The 19,095-nt window shown below is 38.5% G+C and overlaps 1 protein-coding gene across 8 annotated transcripts in view; it reads left to right on the top strand.

Annotated features, from left to right (window-relative positions):
• CEP63 (centrosomal protein 63) overlaps positions 1-19,095 on the top strand; it is a 59,149-nt gene that overhangs the window by 36,641 nt on the left and 3,413 nt on the right. For 5 of the 8 annotated variants that reach the window (XM_039243847.1, XM_039243848.1, XM_039243844.1 and 2 more), the window contains 7 exons: positions 6,247-6,480; positions 6,976-7,115; positions 8,216-8,353; positions 10,416-10,530; positions 11,384-11,581; positions 14,791-14,877; positions 18,768-18,973. In XM_039243847.1, the coding sequence (XP_039099778.1) occupies positions 6,247-6,480; positions 6,976-7,115; positions 8,216-8,353; positions 10,416-10,530; positions 11,384-11,581; positions 14,791-14,877; positions 18,768-18,973 (1,118 nt within the window). The remainder of the gene's footprint in view (positions 1-6,246; positions 6,481-6,975; positions 7,116-8,215; positions 8,354-10,415; positions 10,531-11,383; positions 11,582-14,790; positions 14,878-18,767; positions 18,974-19,095) is intronic. The other 3 variants (XM_039243850.1, XM_039243851.1, XM_039243846.1) reach the window with 2 other exon arrangements.

Raw genomic sequence — 19,095 nt, 5'->3', positions numbered from 1 at the left:
CTCAGACCTACTGTTTTAAAGTTTATGATGACATAGACACAGCAGTGATAAGAAGGTGTTACTGGGAGCCGTTCTCCTAATGGGCTCTTCAGGCTGCTACCTGGTAAAAATGCTGCTGGCGGTGGCCGCACTGACGCCTTTGGAGTTGACACTGATGGGGAAGTTGGTAAACATGAATCCCACCATGCCCATAGCTTCATACTGGGATCCTTTGGAAAATAAAAAGCCCTTGTTGTTTCATGTTACACTGTTCTCGGGAATCTTGGCAGACTGGGAGAGCCATTCCCTTGAAGCACCAGGATTACAGACCCCAACCCAGTGAAGGATTTGACTGCAACCCCAGTTCCTAGCCCTTCCCCTACTCTTACACTTCAGTTACCTGCCCACCATCAGCTTTTATTTCCAACTCCCTGACAGAAATTGTCTTTTTAGGGGCACCTGGGTGGCTCAGTCGGTTAAGCGTCCGACTTCAGCTCAGGTCATGATCTCACAGTTCGTGGATTCGAGCCCCGTGTCGGGCTCTGTGCTGGCTGCCAGCTCAGAGCCTGGAGCCTGTTTCAGATTCTGTGTCTCCCTCTCTCTCTGACCCTCCCCTGCTCACACTGTCTCTCTCTCTCTCTCTCTTTCTCTCTCTCTCTCTCTCAGAAATAAATAAAAAATATTTAAAAAAAAGGAAAAAAAGAAATTGTCTTTTTAATTATTTTCTTTACTTTTAACACCTCTGCTGTGAGCTTTGTTGTTGAAATAATCCCACTCATTCCAATAGAATAGTTAGGATGCCACATGTTAGATTAATAAGAGGAGTTCTACATTCTGGTTCAAAAAAATTAATGGCAGTGGTTAGTGCAAAAAAAAAAAAGTTCAAAAATGTATCAGCCTTCGGATACCTCTAATACTAGATATTTAAGAGAAATAGTCATTACTTTATAAGTGATTTATATGATTGTTTCTGACTGTTAGTAATGGCAGTAGTTTTCAGATATTCTAGTGTAGTTCTGTTCAGTGGAAATATAACGAGAATCACATCTGTAACTTAAAATTTTCTTACAGTCTCATTTAAAAAGTCAACAGAAAGAGGTGAAATTCATATATTTAACTCAGTATACCAAAAATATCACTGAAGCATTTACATTCTTTGAAATCCAGGGTGTATTTTACGATTTGTGTTACATCTCCTTTCAGGCTGCCACAGTCCAGGTGCTCAGTGGCCACACGTGACTGGTGACTGCCATATTGGACTACACAGGCCAAGTGTGTTAACTCTAGTTAATGAAAATTGAGGCTGTACTGGAATGATTAGGTACTTCTTACTGTGCTTAAACACTGTATTTTTGTGCGACTGAAATAGAGAATCAACAAAAGAAGGCTGTGTTCTTGATTCTTTACAACTAAGAAGTTCGTTAGTTTTTAAGTATCAGGTCTAGGCTCACTGGTTAAAGTATAACTTAGTAAAGCTGTGACTTCAGCATTGAGTTTACTTTAAGAACTCAGATTTAAACTAAATAGTATTAAATTGCTATTGCAGTGTTAAAAAGACAGTGCAAATGTTTTGCAATTCATGTATTCTTTCATCCTGAGTGTCCATTTGGGCAGAGGTTTTCTAGCTGTGTGATGTCAGGCCCCAGGGCTGCCATGCAGGTTATGGTGGGCTCAGGGAAGTTCAGCAACCTCAACAACTTGAGCCCCCTCCCTTTCCTCCTCACCCTCATGACCCAGTCTCTTCAATTATTTATTCCGTACAAGATTCTGTAGAAGAGTTTGCCTTGAGGGAAACAAAAAAAGTTGGTATTGTATTTTAAAAGTTTGGAAACTGTTGAATGCTTGGCATTTATTTTTATGAACCTAAAATTCTTTGATATCCTTCTTTCACACTATTTTATGAGTCTGGTAAAAAAAAAGTTTTTGGTTCTTTAGGCTGGAATTTTGATCTATAATTTATACAAATACTATTTGTTCGTCTCTTTGCCTTTGTCCTTCCAGCCTTTTTCTGGCTTGTGAGCGTTATTGAGCATGTACTTTGTGTGACCACAGTATAGGATTTTGGCCCTGTACAGTATACAATAAAATCTTTCATCGGTAGCATATTGATTTCTCAGAGACATTTCAGCTTAAGTTAAAACAAAAATTTTTTAATATTTATTCTTGAGAGACAGAGACAGAGTGTGAGCAGGGGAGGGGCAAAGAGAGAGGGAGACACAGAATCTGAAGCAGGCTTCAGGCTCGGAGCTGTCAGCACAGAGCCTAATGCGGGCTCGAACTCATTAACCATGAGATCATGATCTGAAGCTGAAGTCGGACACTTAACTGACTGAGCCACCCAGGTGCCCCATCAGCTTAAATTTTTAAAATAAAATTGGATACCTTTACCTTTTAAAAATACTTATAATTGTGGGGATGAGCACTGAGTGTTATGTGGAAACTAATTTGACAATAAACTATTTGTAAAAAAAATAATAAATAAAAAATATAAATAAATAAATAAAAATACTTATAATTAGGGAAGTTTTACTTATGCAGATGAATTATGTCTGTCTTTAGTATATAGCTGAAGTACCTATCTGGATGCAGGATTAACACTTGTGAAATGAGTTGTTTAGTTAAGTATTTTAGCTCAGGGAATGTCTAAAACTTGATGACAGAACCAGTGTTTTCTCTCCTCCAAGCACCCTTTTCCTCAAGGAACACAGTTCCTTCTACCCTAAATTTAAACAGTTTTGGTTAGTTTAAATCATCTGAATATGCATGTTTGTAATATATCTGAAAATACAGAATAATTAACTACATGCAAAATTTACAGGAAAATTTGACCTGTAAATTTAAGAAGTTAAGTGATTTAAAAAATTTAATTTATGAGCTTCCATAAGAAATAAAATAATGCATTATAGTTGCTATTTCCTATGTTGTAAAGAGGAAATCCTGTTTTCTTATATGATGACTCATATATTCAGTTAAACTTCTGCGAGGTAGGTAGAATAATGCAGCTGTCTTTGCAGTAAATAGGCAGCATCTCTTCTGAGGAATCCCTTTACTTTCTAAATTTTTTCTTACTCCTTCTTCTCAGGGTACTTATATAATTTTTAAGAATTTATTTTATTAAATGATTCTTTTCTTGATATTATCTTTCACAGAGCAGAAGTATTCAATTTTAATCAAGTTTTAAGTTATCAATTATTTCTTTTAGGGCTTATGTCTTCAGTGTTATATCTAAAAAAGCATTCCTATACCGAAAGTTACCTAGGTTTTCTTCTGTCTCCTAGGAGTTTTACAGTTTTGCATTTTACATTTATGTCTTTGATCTATCTTGAGTTAATTTTTTTAAAATATTTTTTTATTTATTTCTAGGAGAGAGAGAGAGAGAGAGACAGCGTGAGCAGGGGAGGGCCAGAGAGAGAGAGGGAGTCACAGACTGAAACAGGCTCCAGGCTGTCAGCTGGCAGTCCGCACAGAGCCCGACGCGGGGCTTGAACCCACGAACCGCAAGATCATGACCTAAGCGAAAGTCGGATGCTTAACCGACTAAGCCACCCAGGCGCCCCTATCTTGAGTTAATTTTTGTGAAGGGTAGAAGGTCTTTGTCTAAATTTATTTTTTTGCTTGTGGATGTCCAGTTGTTCCAGCACTATTTACTGAAGAATGGAACAGCACTGTTCCATTGTATTACCTTTGCTCCTTCGTCAAAGTTCAGTTGACTGTATTTATAGGGGTCCATTTCTGGACTCTGTATTCTTTTCCATTAAAATTTTATCTGTTCTTTCACCAGTACTGTACTCTTTTGATAACCATAACTTTATGGTAAATCTTTTTTTTTCTTTTTTGGAGTTTCATTGATGAAATTTATTTATTTATTTATTTATTATTTTTTACAAATAGTTTATTGTCAAATTAGTTTCCACATAACACCCAGTGCTCATCCCCACAAGTGCTCTCCTCCATGCCCATCTCCCCCCTCCCCCCACTTTATAGTAAATCTTGAAGTCAGGTAGCATCAGTCCTTCAACTCTTTTCTTCTTCTTCAATATTGTTTTGGCTAATCTGAGTCTTTTTCTTCTCCATGTAAACTTTGGAATCAGTTCATCAATATCAATAAAATAATTAGCTTGGATTTTGATTGTGATTGTGTTGACTTCATAGATCACACTGGGAAGAACTGACATCTTGATGATATTGAGCCCTCCTATCTGTGAACATGGAATATCTCTCCATTTATTTAGTTATTCTTTGATTTAATTTATCAGAGTTTTATAGTTTCCCTTATACAGATCTTGTACTTGTTTTGTTATATTCATACTTAAGTATTTAATTTTTTCAGATGTTAATGTAAATAATACTGGGTTTTTAATTTAAATTTCACATGATCATTGTTGGTGTGTAGAAAAGTGACTGACTTTTGTGTATTAACCTTATATCCTGCAGCCTTGCTATAACTGCTTATTAATTACAGGAAGGTTTTTTTTAAGTTTTTATTTTAATTCTAGTTACTTACCATACAATATTATATTAGTTTTAACTGTACAATATAATCCTTTGTATCACCTTGTGCTCCTCATGACAAGTGCACTTCTTAATTCCCATCACATATTTAACCCATCCCCCAACTTTCTCCCCTCTGTTAACCATCAATTTTTCTCTATAATTAAGAGTCTGTTTCATGCTTTGTCTCTTGTTTTTCCCTTTTCTCATTTGTTTTGTTTCTTAAATTCCACATATGAGTGAAATTATATGGTATTTGTCTTTCTCTGACTTATTTCTCTTAGTGTTATACTCTCTAGCTCCATCTATATCATTGTAAATGGCAAGATTTTATTCTTTTTTATGGCTGAATAATATTCTCTGGTGTGTGTATGGTGTGTGTGTGTGTGTGTGTGTGTGTGTGTATGTGTGTGTGCGTGCGCACCACATCTTCTTTATCCATTTATCAATTGATGGACACTTGGGTTGCTTCTATATCTTGGCTGTTGTAAATAATGCTGCAATAAATATAGGGGTGTATGTATACCTTTGAATTGGTATTTTTGTATTCTATGGGTAAATATCCAATAGTGTGATTAGTGGATTGTAGGCTAGTTTTATTTTTAACTTTTAAAAAATTTTTTTGACTTTTTAAAATTCATTTTTGAGAGACATAGCGAGCAGGAGAGGGGCAGAGAAAGAGACACACACACACACACAGAATCTGAAGCAGGCTCTGAGCTGTTAGCACAGAGCCTGATGTGGGGCTCAGATCCACGAACCTCAAGATGATAACCTGAGCTGAAGTTGGACGCTTAACTGACTGAGCCACTCAGCTGCCCCTGTTACTAACTTTTGGAGGAATTGTCCAGGAGGATTTTTGTTGTTGATTCTTTAATATTTTCTACATAGATGACCATGTTATCCTTGAGCAAAGACAGCTTTAGGTCTTCCTTCCCAATCTGTATACCTTTTATTTCCTTTTCTTGCCTTATTGCAAAGACATCCAGTCAATGTTGAAAAGGAGTAGTGAAAGGGGATATCTTTGCCTTGTATCTGATCTTAGTGAGAAAGCTTTGAGTTTCTCACTATTAAGTATGATGTTACCTGTACAGTTTTTGTAGGTAGTCTTTTTAAATTTTTTTAAAATGTTTTTATTTATTTTTGAGAGAGAGAGAGAGACAGACAGACAGAGCATGAGCAGGGGAGGGGCAGAGAGAAAGGGAGACACAGAATCCGAAGCAAGCTCCAGGCTGTCAGCACAGAGCCTGACCTGGGGCTTGAACCTGCCATCCACAAGATCATGACCTGAGCCAAAGTCAGATGCTTAAACGCCTGAGCCACCCAGGTGCCTCAATGTAGATAGTCTTTATCAAATTGAAAGTTCCCCTCTATTCCCAGTTGTTATCATGAGAGATTTTGGGTTTTTTGGGCCATGAATGGGTTATTATAAATGAGCTACTACTTTGTGTTTAAAAAAATTTTTTAGCATTTATTTATTTTTGAGAGACAGAGAGACAGAACATGGGTGGAGGAGGGTCAGAGAGACGGGGAGACACAGAATCTGAAGCTGGCTCTTGGCTCTGAGCTGTCAGCACAGAGTCTGACACGGGGCTTGAACCACGAACCATGAGATCATAACCTGAGCCAGTCAGACGTTTAACTTACTGAGCTACCCAGGCAACCCCCTATTTTATGTTTTTATGGAAATACAACTGAGTTTTATTTTAGTCTTCCTTATTCATCAATTATTCCTTTATTATGTCACTTTTATCCATTGGTAATCTGTGTTTCTAGGCTCAGCTTGCCAATCGGAAACAGAAATTAGAGTCCGTGGAGTTGTCCAGCCAGTCGGAAATTCAGCATCTGAGCAGTAAGCTGGAGCGGGCCAATGACACTATCTGTGCCAATGAATTGGAAATAGAGCGCCTCACCATGAGGATCAAGGACTTGGTGGGAACCAATATGAATATTATACAAGAGCAACAGCAAAAAGAAGAAAAATTGAGGGAATCAGAAAAACTGTTAGAGGTGTGTTTTAAAATTACTAACATTGGTAGGGCGGGCGGGCATGTGTGCCTGAGTGGCTCAATCTGTTAAGCATCTGACTCTTAGTTTCAGCCCAGGTCAGGATCTCACAGTTTTATGAGTTCGAGCCCTGCATTAGGCTCTGTGCTGACAGTGTGGAGGCTGCTTGGGATTCTTTCTCTCCCTCTCTCTCTTTCTCTCTCTGTCCTTCCCCTTCCCATGGTCTCTTGCTCTCTCTCTCTCTCAAAATAAATAAATAAAAAATAAAAAAATACTACAGTTGGAGAAATGTGTGTATGCAGGTTTTTAAGAGAAAATAATTAACCTCAAACAAGGTTCCAGAATCCATGGCATCTTTCCTACTCTGTAGCTGGTGGATCAGACATCGACAGCTTTATTATTAACATGATGCCTTTTAGAGCCGGACTCCCTGGCTTCCTTTTCTCATGAAATAGAAACATTGAAATAACACCCGATTTTTTCCTGAATATTTTTCAGATCCTCCAGGAAGAAAAGAGGGAATTGAAAGCAGCTCTTCAGTCTCAAGAAAATTTCATCCATGCGGAAAGAATGCAAAAGGAGAAGCTACAAGCAAAATTAAAGCCAGCTGACACTCAACACACAGTTGAGGCTGTGAGGTATATTTAATCTTAAATATTAATTATAGCCATTTGGTTCTTTGGCACTGAGTCCCAGTTTTAATATTGTATATTCATAATTTTGTGTTTGATCATGTTATGGGTTTTCCTATCCAGTTTTAATTTCGGAGTTAAATTTTTATGGCGTTATAAAATTTTTGTGTGTTTAGTCTTTTTTTTTTTTTTTTTTTTGCCTCTAGCTTGGGTCCCTAGCCAAAAGACTATAGTGTTTAAAAAGTTAGAAAGTGCTTGGTGGGATACCTGGGTGGCTCAGTGTGTTAAACATCTGACTGCAGCTCAGGTCATGATCTCACAGGTCATGGGTTTGAGCCCCACATCGGGCTCTGTGCTGATCACTCGGAGCCTGGAGCTTCCTTCGGATTCTTTGTCTCCCTTCATATCTCTCTCTCTCTCTCTCTCTCTCTCTCTCTCTCACCCCCCACCCCATGTGTCTCTCCTCTACTCATGCTCTCTCTTTCTCTCTCAAAAATAAACATTAAAAAAAAAAGTGCTTGGTCAACCTGTAGCCTTGGTGAAACTCCAAATGTGAAAGGAATTATAGTCCATGTCCCCTGGGAGGCCTCCCTACCCTGGTAAAATAGGTCATGATTTCTAGCTGCCTATCAACATCATTAGTAAGCTAGCTATTGAGATAGCTCTTCTTGAAAAATATCCTAAAACTCATTTCTGTATATAAATTATTGCCATGAGGTTTGTAATAGAAAGTAATAGAAGGAACTATGCTCCTTTTGGCTGATTGAAGCCTGGTATGCATTTCTCTTCTTTCCAGAACTCTCCTGTAACTTTTCAATTTCTTTGGCTCAAGGTATCAAGTGGAAACAAAATTTTTGTTGTTTTATCTTTTTCCCTTGGAAAAGAGGCCAAATCCCAGTTGAGAAAGGAGTAAACTGCTGCCGACTTCTTTGAGAAGCATCATGTCTTGCTTCTTTACTCTCTCAAATGTTCTTTTTGTAAAGCAGGAGACAAGCTGAAAAGTTCTAAATGGTTCCAGTACCAAAACAATTGAGAAATATGAGCTGATAGTGTATTGGTTATTTACAAAGATCAGAAGCCTTGAACAGTCCTGTGTCCTTCCTTAGGTCGCTGGAGGAGTCTCGGGCAGAAATGAGGTACACCTCACAAGGGCAGGGGGACTTGGGCACCGTGCTGTCTCAGCTGGATCTCACCCATGGTAGTGAGGAACTCCTGCAGGCAGAGGTGACTCGCTTGGAAGGCAGGTAGATAACTACATACACATTTCAAGAATTTTCAAGTTGTTAAAAATAATTTTGATCATCATATTGAGAAACTAATTTAACAGTCATGTTGAAAAAATACATTTTTTTCCTCTAGCTTCCACAAATAACCTAACTTCTTATTTCATGAGAAAATTGAAGTGACGAAAGGAGCGATTCTTAACTTTTCTCCCACTGAATCTACTGGTCTGCCCATGTGTGTGCCCTTAGTCTGTTAGAGTGGATGAATTGACGGATGACATGTCTGTCCCCTACCACTTCACTTGTGTCCTGTTAGCACAGTTCCTTCTTTTCTCTTTTACATCGTCAAGCTCTTCCTCTCTGCTGAATCATTGCCTCGGGTATAAAGTAGGCATCAGTATTTCCCATAATGGGAAAAAATTGAAACCCTCCTTGATCCTATGTCCCTGTCAAGTCATTTCCATATCTCTCTGTTCTCCTTCAAAATCAGATTCGTCAGAGGAGTTGTCTATAATGACTGCACTAATTTTAATTTTGCGTCTCGCCTCGTAGAATGCCTTCAGTTAGGCTCTGCCGTCTAGTGGCCACCTCCCTGGAGCTGCTCTCAACGAGGCACCCTGGGGATGTGGTGCTCCTTCCTCCTGTTCAGAAGTGCCATTGATGTTTCCTTGTGCTCGCTGATTCCCGATCTGTGCTATAACACGCCCAGGTCGCTTGCTTTGTTGTCATACTTGTGAGCTGTTTTTGTCATACCTCTAAACTTTGTGACTGGGAAGAGTTTGATATTTTGTTTGAAACATGAATCATGGTCATTTGTACACTAACATTTTCTGTATGTGAAAGATTTTAAAATCTTTACACCGATTAGCCTTCAGACAAAAAAACAAAAATATTACCATTATACCCTTTGAAGTTTATCTTTAAGAAATAATTTTTTGTGTTTACTTTTATTTCTGTTTTTGGAAACCACCAAATATTTTCTTTACCTGTTAAATCTCATGTGTGTGTGGACACACACACATATACATAATTTATGCTTTATTTCTTTTGTACCTTGGAATAGTTAAGATATTCTTGGTTATCGTTATTGAGGTGTATATGTACACTTTAGATTGAATAAAATAAAGCTTATTCTTTTTGACATTGAAACTAAAATTTACCTTCCTATCATAGACTTTCCACCGATGGACTTTTTAGTATTTTACATGTTGGTATGTATTACCGTGCTCCCACAGGCTCTAAGGACTTACCATGTGTTTCTGACTTGCAGTGTGACCTTGGACCCGTAGCCTCTTTCAGCCCCCATTTTCCCATATCTAGCTAAGACGAGAGGACCTGTGATTCTTCTCCCTCTGCCTCAGTATTTGACACACTGTATTACATGCTGAGTACCAAATAAACAAGTATTCTACCACACTTAGAAATAGGTAAACTTGAAATAAATGGATACAAACACCAGTGTTCAGTAATAAACAATGGCTTTAAAAAGATGTTTTCTATCAAAGGCAAATAGAAAAGGAACCCTTTTGTAGATAGTTTATTTGGTGTCATTCGATTTGAATAAAATATTCCCTGAGAAAGGAGTAGAGGGATGTTATTAGCAGAAATGAGTGGTGAAATAACAGAGGTGTGGTGTCTCTGAGGTTCTCCTATCTGGTGAGGGATTGATTCTTAAAGTAAGGTTGACAGGTTGGAAACTCTTTAAAGAAGAGTATTCTGGTAGCTGTGTGTAGGGTGGAATTATAATTAAGTGTGGTGGAGATTAAAATTATTATGATGACTCCTATACAGCTTAAGAGGAAAAAAAACTTGTTAAGTTGCTGTAATCTTTAGAATTTTTAACCAGTTAAAATTTAAGCAGAGGGATAGAATGTACGTAAACACAGAAGACAAAATATCTCCAGAAGATTGAATTGGATTTAGTTGCCTCTGGTGATGAGGAAATTGGAAATGAGTTTTAATTTGGGGCAGGAGGGGATGTTTCAGATAATTCTTGGACATCAAAAAAAGTAAGTTAGGTAATTCTGTCTGTGAGTTTCAGGATTTTTGTGTTATGCCTGATCATATTTTTGTCATGGTACAGCTTGGAGTCTGTGAGTGCAACATGTAAACAGCTGAGCCAAGAACTAATGGAAAAATATGAAGAATTGAAGAAGATGGAAGTGTATAACAACGAGTACAGGGCAGAGATTAAGAAGGTAAAAATCTGCCCGACTGCAATCGCAAAGCTGTATGTATTTATAGACTGAGCTGGGGGTTGGGAGGTCATCGGAGTTATTTTTAATGAGAGAAAAATGTAATCCAGTGAGCTACTTGATATTCATGAGGAGATATGCACCTGGAATGTGCTTAGGTAGAGTCTTTGTCATCCTCAGGGATGCCATAGAAATGTTTTTGAGATCATTGAAGCCTGGCCTTTTGAATTCTAAACTATTTTAAATATGTTTTGATGAAAAGCTTTCTAAAAGTTACATACTTTTTTTGCTTGCTAAAAGATACTATGTGAACCAGCATTTCATATTTTCATACCGACTGGAGGTGGTCATGGCTGGCTGTTTGACGCTGTGGTGGTTAATATCCTCATTGGCCATCGAGGCTTCACAGCCAACTGTTTCCACATTAATGGACCCTGGCTGTTGTATTTGTTGACTCGTGCTTTTTATTACTTACTTGAGATTACTTCTAGTTTCTTTCTTCCTCTTTCCTTTCTGGTGTCTTCTGTGGACAAGGAAGCCATTTAATTTTGCAACTAAAAAAAGAATGAAGGTCACAGGTGGTATCCTCTAGATAATGTGTGCATGAGCTTTGACACTAATTTTCAGTATTTGACTAACCCATTTCTCCCTGTTTTGTGATGAATAAATTATTGTGGGTATAGTCATCTGACCTTCAGTGTAGACATATAACTTGGTAAATTGCTAATTTTTTGCAGACTTACAGTAAAAATTCATGTTTGAGATAAGGTAGAAACCACCTTTTTATTTTCACTGTTAAATCTATCTAATGTGCTTTATCGTAATTTTTTATGCTTTCCTTTCTGTTTCTTTGTAGTTGAAAGAACAGATTTTACAGGCTGAACAAAGTTACAGTTCTGCATTGGAAGGAATGAAGATGGAAATCTCCCAGCTGACCCGGGAGCTACACCAGCGAGACATCACTATCGCCTCCACCAAAAGCTCCTCCTCCGACATGGAAAAGCGACTCAAAGCAGAGATACAAAAGGCAGAAGAAAGAGCAGTAGAGCATAAGGTGAGGCAATCCTCTTCAGTTGAAGTGTTTTTGAAGACTGAATTCAGTACAGAGATAATTTCCATAGTATTTTTAAAAAATGTTTATTTACCTTTATAGAAAGAAAGTGTGAGTGGAGGAGGGGCAGAGAGAGAGAGAGCGAGCGAGAGAGAAGAGTGAGAATCCCAAGTATGAGTTTGGGAGTGCTGAGCCTGGAGTCCGACTTGGGGCTTGATCCCACGACCTGTGGGATCATGACCTGAGCTAATATTAATTTTTTTTAATGTTTTATTTATTTCTGAGAGAGAGAAAGAGAGAGAGACAGCATAAACAGGGGAGGGTCAGAGAGACAGGGAGACACAGAATCCGAAGCAGGCCCCAGGCTCTGAGCTTGCTGTCATCACAGAGCCCGACGCGGGGCTCAAACCCACAAACCGTGAGATCATGACCCGAGCCAAAGTTGGACGCTTAACCGACTGAGCCACCCAGGCACCCCCTGAGGTAATATTAAGAGTTGGACACTTGGGGTGCCTGGGTGGCTCTCTTGGTTGAGCATCCAACTCCTGATTTCGGCTCAGGTCATCTCATGGTTCATGAGTTTGAGCCCCACATCGGCTTCTGTGCTGACAATGTGGAGCCTGCTTGGGATTCTCGGTCTCCCTCTCTCTCTCTACCCCTCCCCTGCTCACTCGCTCTCTCTCTCTCTCTCTCAAAATAAATAAATAAACTTAAAAAAATATTAAAAAATAGTTGGACACTTAACTGACTGAGCTGCCTAGGTGCCCCTCCATTGTATTTAATGCAGGATATTTGTATTAGACTCCTGCTTTGGGCTGAGCGTGTGCTGATTCACAAGCATTCTGTGCGGATCAGTGGGGAGGTGAGAGTGGTTACAGAGTAGAGAGACTGTGTCTGTTGTGTACTACGAGAGTATTCACTCGGACAGACTAGAATACACAAGGGATGTGGGAAGGGATGTGGGAAGCAGGAACTCCTGAAGAGTCTTGCCAGCTTGTAAAGGTCTTCGTGTTCTGCTGAGGCCAGTAGAGAAAGGCTGTAAGTGGGAGTCAAGGGTCTTTATGGTCACCATGTGGAGAGTGAGCGAGGAGGTGAAGAGACCACTGTGGATGCTCTGACAGGAGTGACATGGTAGCCAGAGCAGTGGGCAGGGAGGGTAGAGGGAAATGGATGAACTCTGAGATGTGTGGCTGGTAAAATCAGCTGGGCTTTGGAGTTGATTGGACCCAGAGGGCAAGTTAGACAGAGTTAGGGAAAGACGTCACTCAGGATTGTGACATGGGCAACTGAGTAGAAAGTGATGCTTTTTAGTGAAAAAAGGAAAGATATGGAGCAGTTTGAGGTGGCTACTGCATTTGTATGAAAGTTACACAAAATAGGGAAGCTGGTGGAGGAGACACTGGTTTGAGATAAAGGCTGGACTTTCATATGGAAATATCTAATAGTCAATTCACAGAAGGCCTGGAGTTCAAGATTAAAATTGGGGTGAGACATTTGGCTGTGGAAATCTCTGCATGGAATTGGCCTTTGAAACACCCTGAGAGACTGAGAAATTATGGGGAGAGAGAATAGAAATAAAGAGCTGAGATTGAACCAAACTTGAGTAGGAAGCTACTCATTTAGGGTAAAAAGGTGTTGGAATAGAGCTGAAAAAAGGAGCAATAAGGAGGGAAGGGAGATAGTTTTCACGATGGAAGCAGGAAACCAGGGAAGGCAGGAGTCTTTTCAAGTTAGAATGGCTGAGGAGCTGAGGAGAATGAGGACTGAAGGTGAGTTATAGTCACACCTCCTCTTATTGCACCTCGACGAGGCAGCCCTGTGATGAACAATCTCTTGGTGCCATTTTCCCAACAGTATTTGCTTATGTCTCTGTGCCACATTTTGGTAATTCTTGTAATATTTCTTAAACATTTTCATTATTTTTGTATTTGTATGGTTATCTATTATTAGTAATTATAACTCACCAAAAGTTCAGGTGATGGTTAGCATCTTTTAGCAAAAAAATATTTTTACTTATTTATTTTTTTAAGTTTATTTATTTGGTTTTGAGAGAGAGAGAGCATACACATGAACAGGGAAGAGGCAGAGAGAGACAGAGAGAGAGAATCCCAAGCAGCCTCCATGCTGTCAGCACAGAGCCCAATGTGGAGCTTGATCCCATGAACCAATCCCATGAACCGTGAGATCATGACCTGAGCCGAAATCAAGAGTCAGACACTTAACCAGCTGAGCTACCCAGGTGCCCAAAAAAGTATTTTTAAATTAAAGTGTGTAAATTGTTTTTTAGACTTAATGCTATTGCATACTCACTAGACTAGAGTATAGTGTAAACATAACTTTTATATGCCCTGGGAAACCAGAATATTCATTTGACTCGTTTTCTTATGATACTTGCTTTATTGTGGTGCCCTGGAAGTGAACCCACAGTATCTCCGAGATGTGCCTATATTCTCTTGTGCATGGAGCACAGTCCATATGATGTTGGAGGTAGAAGTCACATGAGAGGAGGCCGACGCTGGAGAGCAGGAGGGATTTACCAGTGAACTCATTCATCTTTAAAAAAAAAATTTTTTTTTTAACATTTATTCATTTTTGAGAGCCAGAGTGTGAATGGGGGAGGGGCAGAGAGAGAGGGAGACACAGAATCTGAAGCAGGTCCAGGCTCTGAGCTGTCAGCATAGAGCCAGATGTGGGGCTCAAACTCCTGGACTGCAAGGTAATGACCTGAGCTAAAGTCAGACGCTTAACTGACTGAGCCACCTAGGTGCCCCTTCTTAGAAGATATTAAATGCAGGGGCGCCTGGGTGGCTTAGTCGGTTAAGCGTCCGACTTTCGCTTGGGTCATGATCTCACGGTTCGTGGGTTCGAGCCCCGCGTCGGGCTCTGTGCTGACTACCAGTTCAGAGCCTGGAGCCTATTTCAGTCTGTGACTCCCTCTCTCTCTGACCCTCCCCTGCTCACACTGTCTCTCTCTCTCTCTCCTAAAAATAAATAAAAAACATTTAAAAAAAAAAAAAAGAATATATTAAATGCATGCATGTTAATTCATCTTGACACACATTAAAAAAAATCTTTTTAGGAAGATGTTTGTGTGTGTGTGTGTGTGTGAGTGAATGAAGGATGCATCTTCTTACCTGGTAAAAATTATATATGGAAAACTTTTGTAGATGCATTTGATTTTATGTTTGTTTTTTCTGCTTTTCCCCTTCTAGGAGATTTTGGATCAGATGGAGTCACTCAAGTTAGAAAATCATCATCTTTCTGAAATGGTGATGAAACTGGAATTGGGTTTACATGAGGTACATAAATAGAAACTTACGTTTTTTTCTGTTACCCAAACCTTTTAAAGAAGTCTCTTTGTAAATATTGATGTTGTAAAGAGAGAGTTAAGATCAAACTACAGAATGCTCCTGTAGAAACTTGCCCAAAGAAGTCAAGACAGTGATAGAAGTGAGTGAAATATCACTCTCCACTTCAGCAGTTGGAAGAATTTTTTTATGATGCATATGACAAAATACATGTAGTCTGTGTTCTTACTAGGAAGCATATACATAAAGTGCTTAGCATAGTGTCTGGAATATAGTGAGTATACAGTAAATGGTAAGTGCTATTATTACTGTTGTAATTACTATGTTCATAATATCTTATCCTTATAAAGTATACCATCGTTTACATAATATGGTATTAATTATATTTCTATAAGATATAATTAATTTAGTCACATATTCTAGAAGCTTTTACATTCCGAGTGTTTTAGTAGGCAGTGTAACAGACACGAGATGGCTGAGAATTCTTGCCTGAGGAGAGTGAGAGTACGCCAGTAGAGGGTAAGAAGTGTGTGCCAGCTCCTGGGAATGGGCAGAATATATGCTCACTTAACAGTGAGTTCCTCGTGGATGTCCTCTGAGCTATTTTTTTTCCATAAAATTCTTGTAATTTGCAAAATACCCCATCTGCTCTGACCTATCTCTTCTTGATGTAGGCCAAACGCCTGAAGATTGTAGAAATACTTTTTTTCTGCACTTGTAGACAGTGTGCACCATCAGAGATGGATGGTTACACAGACTCCATTTGCTATTAAGTAGTTTTAATTTCACAATCATGGAATATGGAGGCTGGGCTGGGAGAAAGTACACAATACAGAATACTAAATGAATAATTTATTTCGTGTAAAAGAAAATATCGGGGACTATTTTTATAATCTTTTGGGACAGTAAGATTCTCTTACCATCACGAGTCAGAATTTTACAGTGTAAACAATTTTACGACATAAAAATGTAAAATTTGTGGATGGCATAAGACTCCATAAAAAAAGACTAATAGACTGGGGGGAAAACAATTTGTACATAGTCAAAAGGTTAATATAAAATATTAATATAAGGATTTCCTGCAAAGGTAATATAAAGATCAGATTCCAGTAGAAAAATGGACAAAGAACATAGATAATTCATAGAAGCAATGCAAAAATCCAGTGAACAAGAAAAGCTTGTTTAACCTCCCTAATTATCAAAACAAAATAAATATTTTTTGCTAACTGGCTTGACAATGATTTTTAAAAATGAATAGTCAGCATTGGCAAGGATATAGGACAGTAGGCTCTCATGCTCTGTTAATGAGAAAGTGAATAAATATGGCCTTTCTAGAGGACAATTTAGCAATGTCCATTAAACTTGTAAATATATATAACCTATAAAGTCAGGGGTCATGTGCATTTCTGATTCTGATAGTCATTGAAGAATAGTTCTCCAGAAAGGTCATATCAGTTTGCAATTCCAAAGAACCCATCCTGTAGGAGCACATGTGCAGAAATGGTAATTTTGGTGCTACTTGCAATGTCTAATAATTTGAAATAAGCTAAATGTTAACCTATAAAGGGATGGTTAATCTGTGCCTGTTTATACTACGAAATATTATGTCATCATTTAAGGTGGCAGGTGAAAATAGGCATCTAATCTTGCTCCCTCCCAAATCCCTCTAAAACTATAATGAAAGAATTTTTTTTAACTTTAATAATTTTTTAAAAATATTTTTATTTATTTCTAGGAGAGAGAGAGAGACAGCGTGAGCAGGGGAGGGTCAGAGAGAGAGGGAGTCACAGACTGAAACAGGCTCCAGGCTCTGAGCTGGCAGTCAGCACAGAGTCCGACGCGGGGCTCGAACCCACGAACCGTGAGATCATGACCTAAGTGAAAGTCGGACGCTTAACCGACTAAGCCACCCAGGCGCCCCTAACTTTAATAATTTTTCTTAAAGTTATTTTGAGAGAGAGGGAGAGGGAGAGCGTCTGCAAGCAGGGTAGGGGCAGAGGCTGGGGTGGGGGAGAGAATCCTAAGCAGGCTTCACTCTGTCAGACTCTGATGTGAGGCTCAATCTCAAGAACTGTGAGATCATGACCTGAGCTGATATCAAGAGTTGGATGCTTAACTCATTAAGCCACCCAAGTGTCCCATGAAAGGACTTTTTTAAGTGCAAGCGTAGAAGGATAGGAAAAAGAGGAGAGGGGACAGCAGCTAAATTGTAAGGGGGAAGTTGGACTGATGGAGGGAGGGAGGGAAGGAAGGAAGGAAGGAGAAGTAAGGGAGATGATTTTTATTTGCCCCTGATAAAGCTGATACTAAGCTTTTAGTGGAGAAGGTAGAAAACCAACGTGATTTACACCGTAGAATCTTCAAGAGACTCAGGATTTGGTAGTACTTGACTGAGAGAATCTTATTTTATGCGGTGATTGCCTATTCATATTTAAGAGTTGGAAACTCTCAGGGGTGCTTAAACCACACTGTGACCAGAGATTCTATTGAGTTGGATTTCTTCTGAAATCTCCACCTAACAGTGGTAGTCCTGTCCTTTACAAACAGCTGGACATGTGCACGGCACACAGTTTTTATATTACCTTTCACATTCACTTATCTTTAATTGTTGTTAATAAAATCATAAATTTGAGAAAACTTTAAAAGAGGCCTGGCAAAAGCAAGCACTATCTTTTTTAAAAAGTATATTTAATGACATCAAACATCAGACTCTGGCTGGTTAAAATCCTGTCAAGTAATTTAAACTTCCTCTGGTTTTGAAGTTACACACAATGTGAATTTGTTGTATGTATTAAGAATAATTTTTAGAAGGTTCCTGTTTGCATTTTATCACCTAGGAAGGTGGAATTACTTTTACAAATGAATGCTTGGATTAAATAACTGTTTTAACAAAATTATCTAATTATCTTAATAATGAAAGCAATAACTGATAAATTATTTGCCACACTTAAAAAATCGATAGTAGTTTGTAGTTTCACTCCTACATCCTGCAGTGTTTTTTTTTTTTAATATTTTATCTGACATTGGCAACTTACTGAAAGATTTTGTAACTTATGTCACTACTGGTACACAGATCATTGAAAGTTTATATTTTAATTGTTTGTTAAACCACTTTTTGCCAGCTTATTTCCAGAAAATTTTTTACAGAAAAGATGAAGCTAAACACATATTAACTTCCAAACATGATTTCCATAATTTTTCAGAAAGCTAATGAAATATTTTGTCATTAGAAAAAAAAAATGGTCCAGGCTACTATATTTTCAAATACTGTATTACCAGGAAACATCTAGATTGAAAAGCAATAAAATGAATGATCATAGAACCCATACCAGATCAGAGCAGGAATCTCTACCTTATACTTGCATGCTGCTTTGCCATGCATTTGAAATTGATTTCACATACCAGACTAGGTGCCGATGTTATGTAAAAGTCCTTAAGAGCATAGTGCTTCTTTAAAAGTTATCCCTGCCAGCTGGAATTCCTTTTCAGACCCTTCTGCTCAAATGTCTTTCTTTGAACTAGGTCTCTCCATCTTCTTCTGTAGATATTTTGGAAGAACCCATGGCTGCTATTTTCTTTCTTCTGTTTCTGACTCTCACCTGTTACTTTCCTCCATCTGAGTTCCAGCCTTCCTCTAGTTCCTTAGGCATTCCTTGGCACATCAGGGAAGCCCATTGTGCCCCTAATTTTCCACACCTATTTACTGTAAGAGACAACACTTTTTTTTCTCATAGAGGGCCAAACACAAGTATTCACTTTTTCCAAAGTAAAGTCGCAGATGAACTAGTTATAACTGAAAGAAGTGCAATTTCCCACAAGTGTCTCACAGATCACAAGTATTCTTATACAAATTAAGTAACTGTAGTATTCTCTTTTATTAGGCAAAAGAGATTTCACTAGCAGACCTCCAGGAGAATTATATTGAGGCGTTAAATAAATTAGTGTCTGAAAATCAACAACTGCAGAAAGAGTTGATGGATACTAAATCTAAGCTGGAGATTTCTACTCAGATATGCAAAAAACCCCATGACAGAATCTTTAAAGCGACACACAGCAGATCACCTGAGTTCAAGAATACAGAGTTCAAGTAAAATTTCTTCACAGTTTACTTAAAATGTGTACTATTATAATTCTCATTTGTTTGAGAATGATTTCAGACTTAGAGAAATTAAATCTTCCTCAGACGCCTCTACGTCTGACTGAAGTACA

Source organism: Hyaena hyaena, unplaced genomic scaffold, assembly GCF_003009895.1.
Source record: "Hyaena hyaena isolate Hyena2069 unplaced genomic scaffold, ASM300989v1 scaffold_234, whole genome shotgun sequence".
Classification (NCBI taxonomy): domain Eukaryota; kingdom Metazoa; phylum Chordata; class Mammalia; order Carnivora; family Hyaenidae; genus Hyaena; species Hyaena hyaena.
Note: the sequence above shows the minus strand (reverse complement) of the source record. Positions and strands in the feature narration are given on the sequence as shown.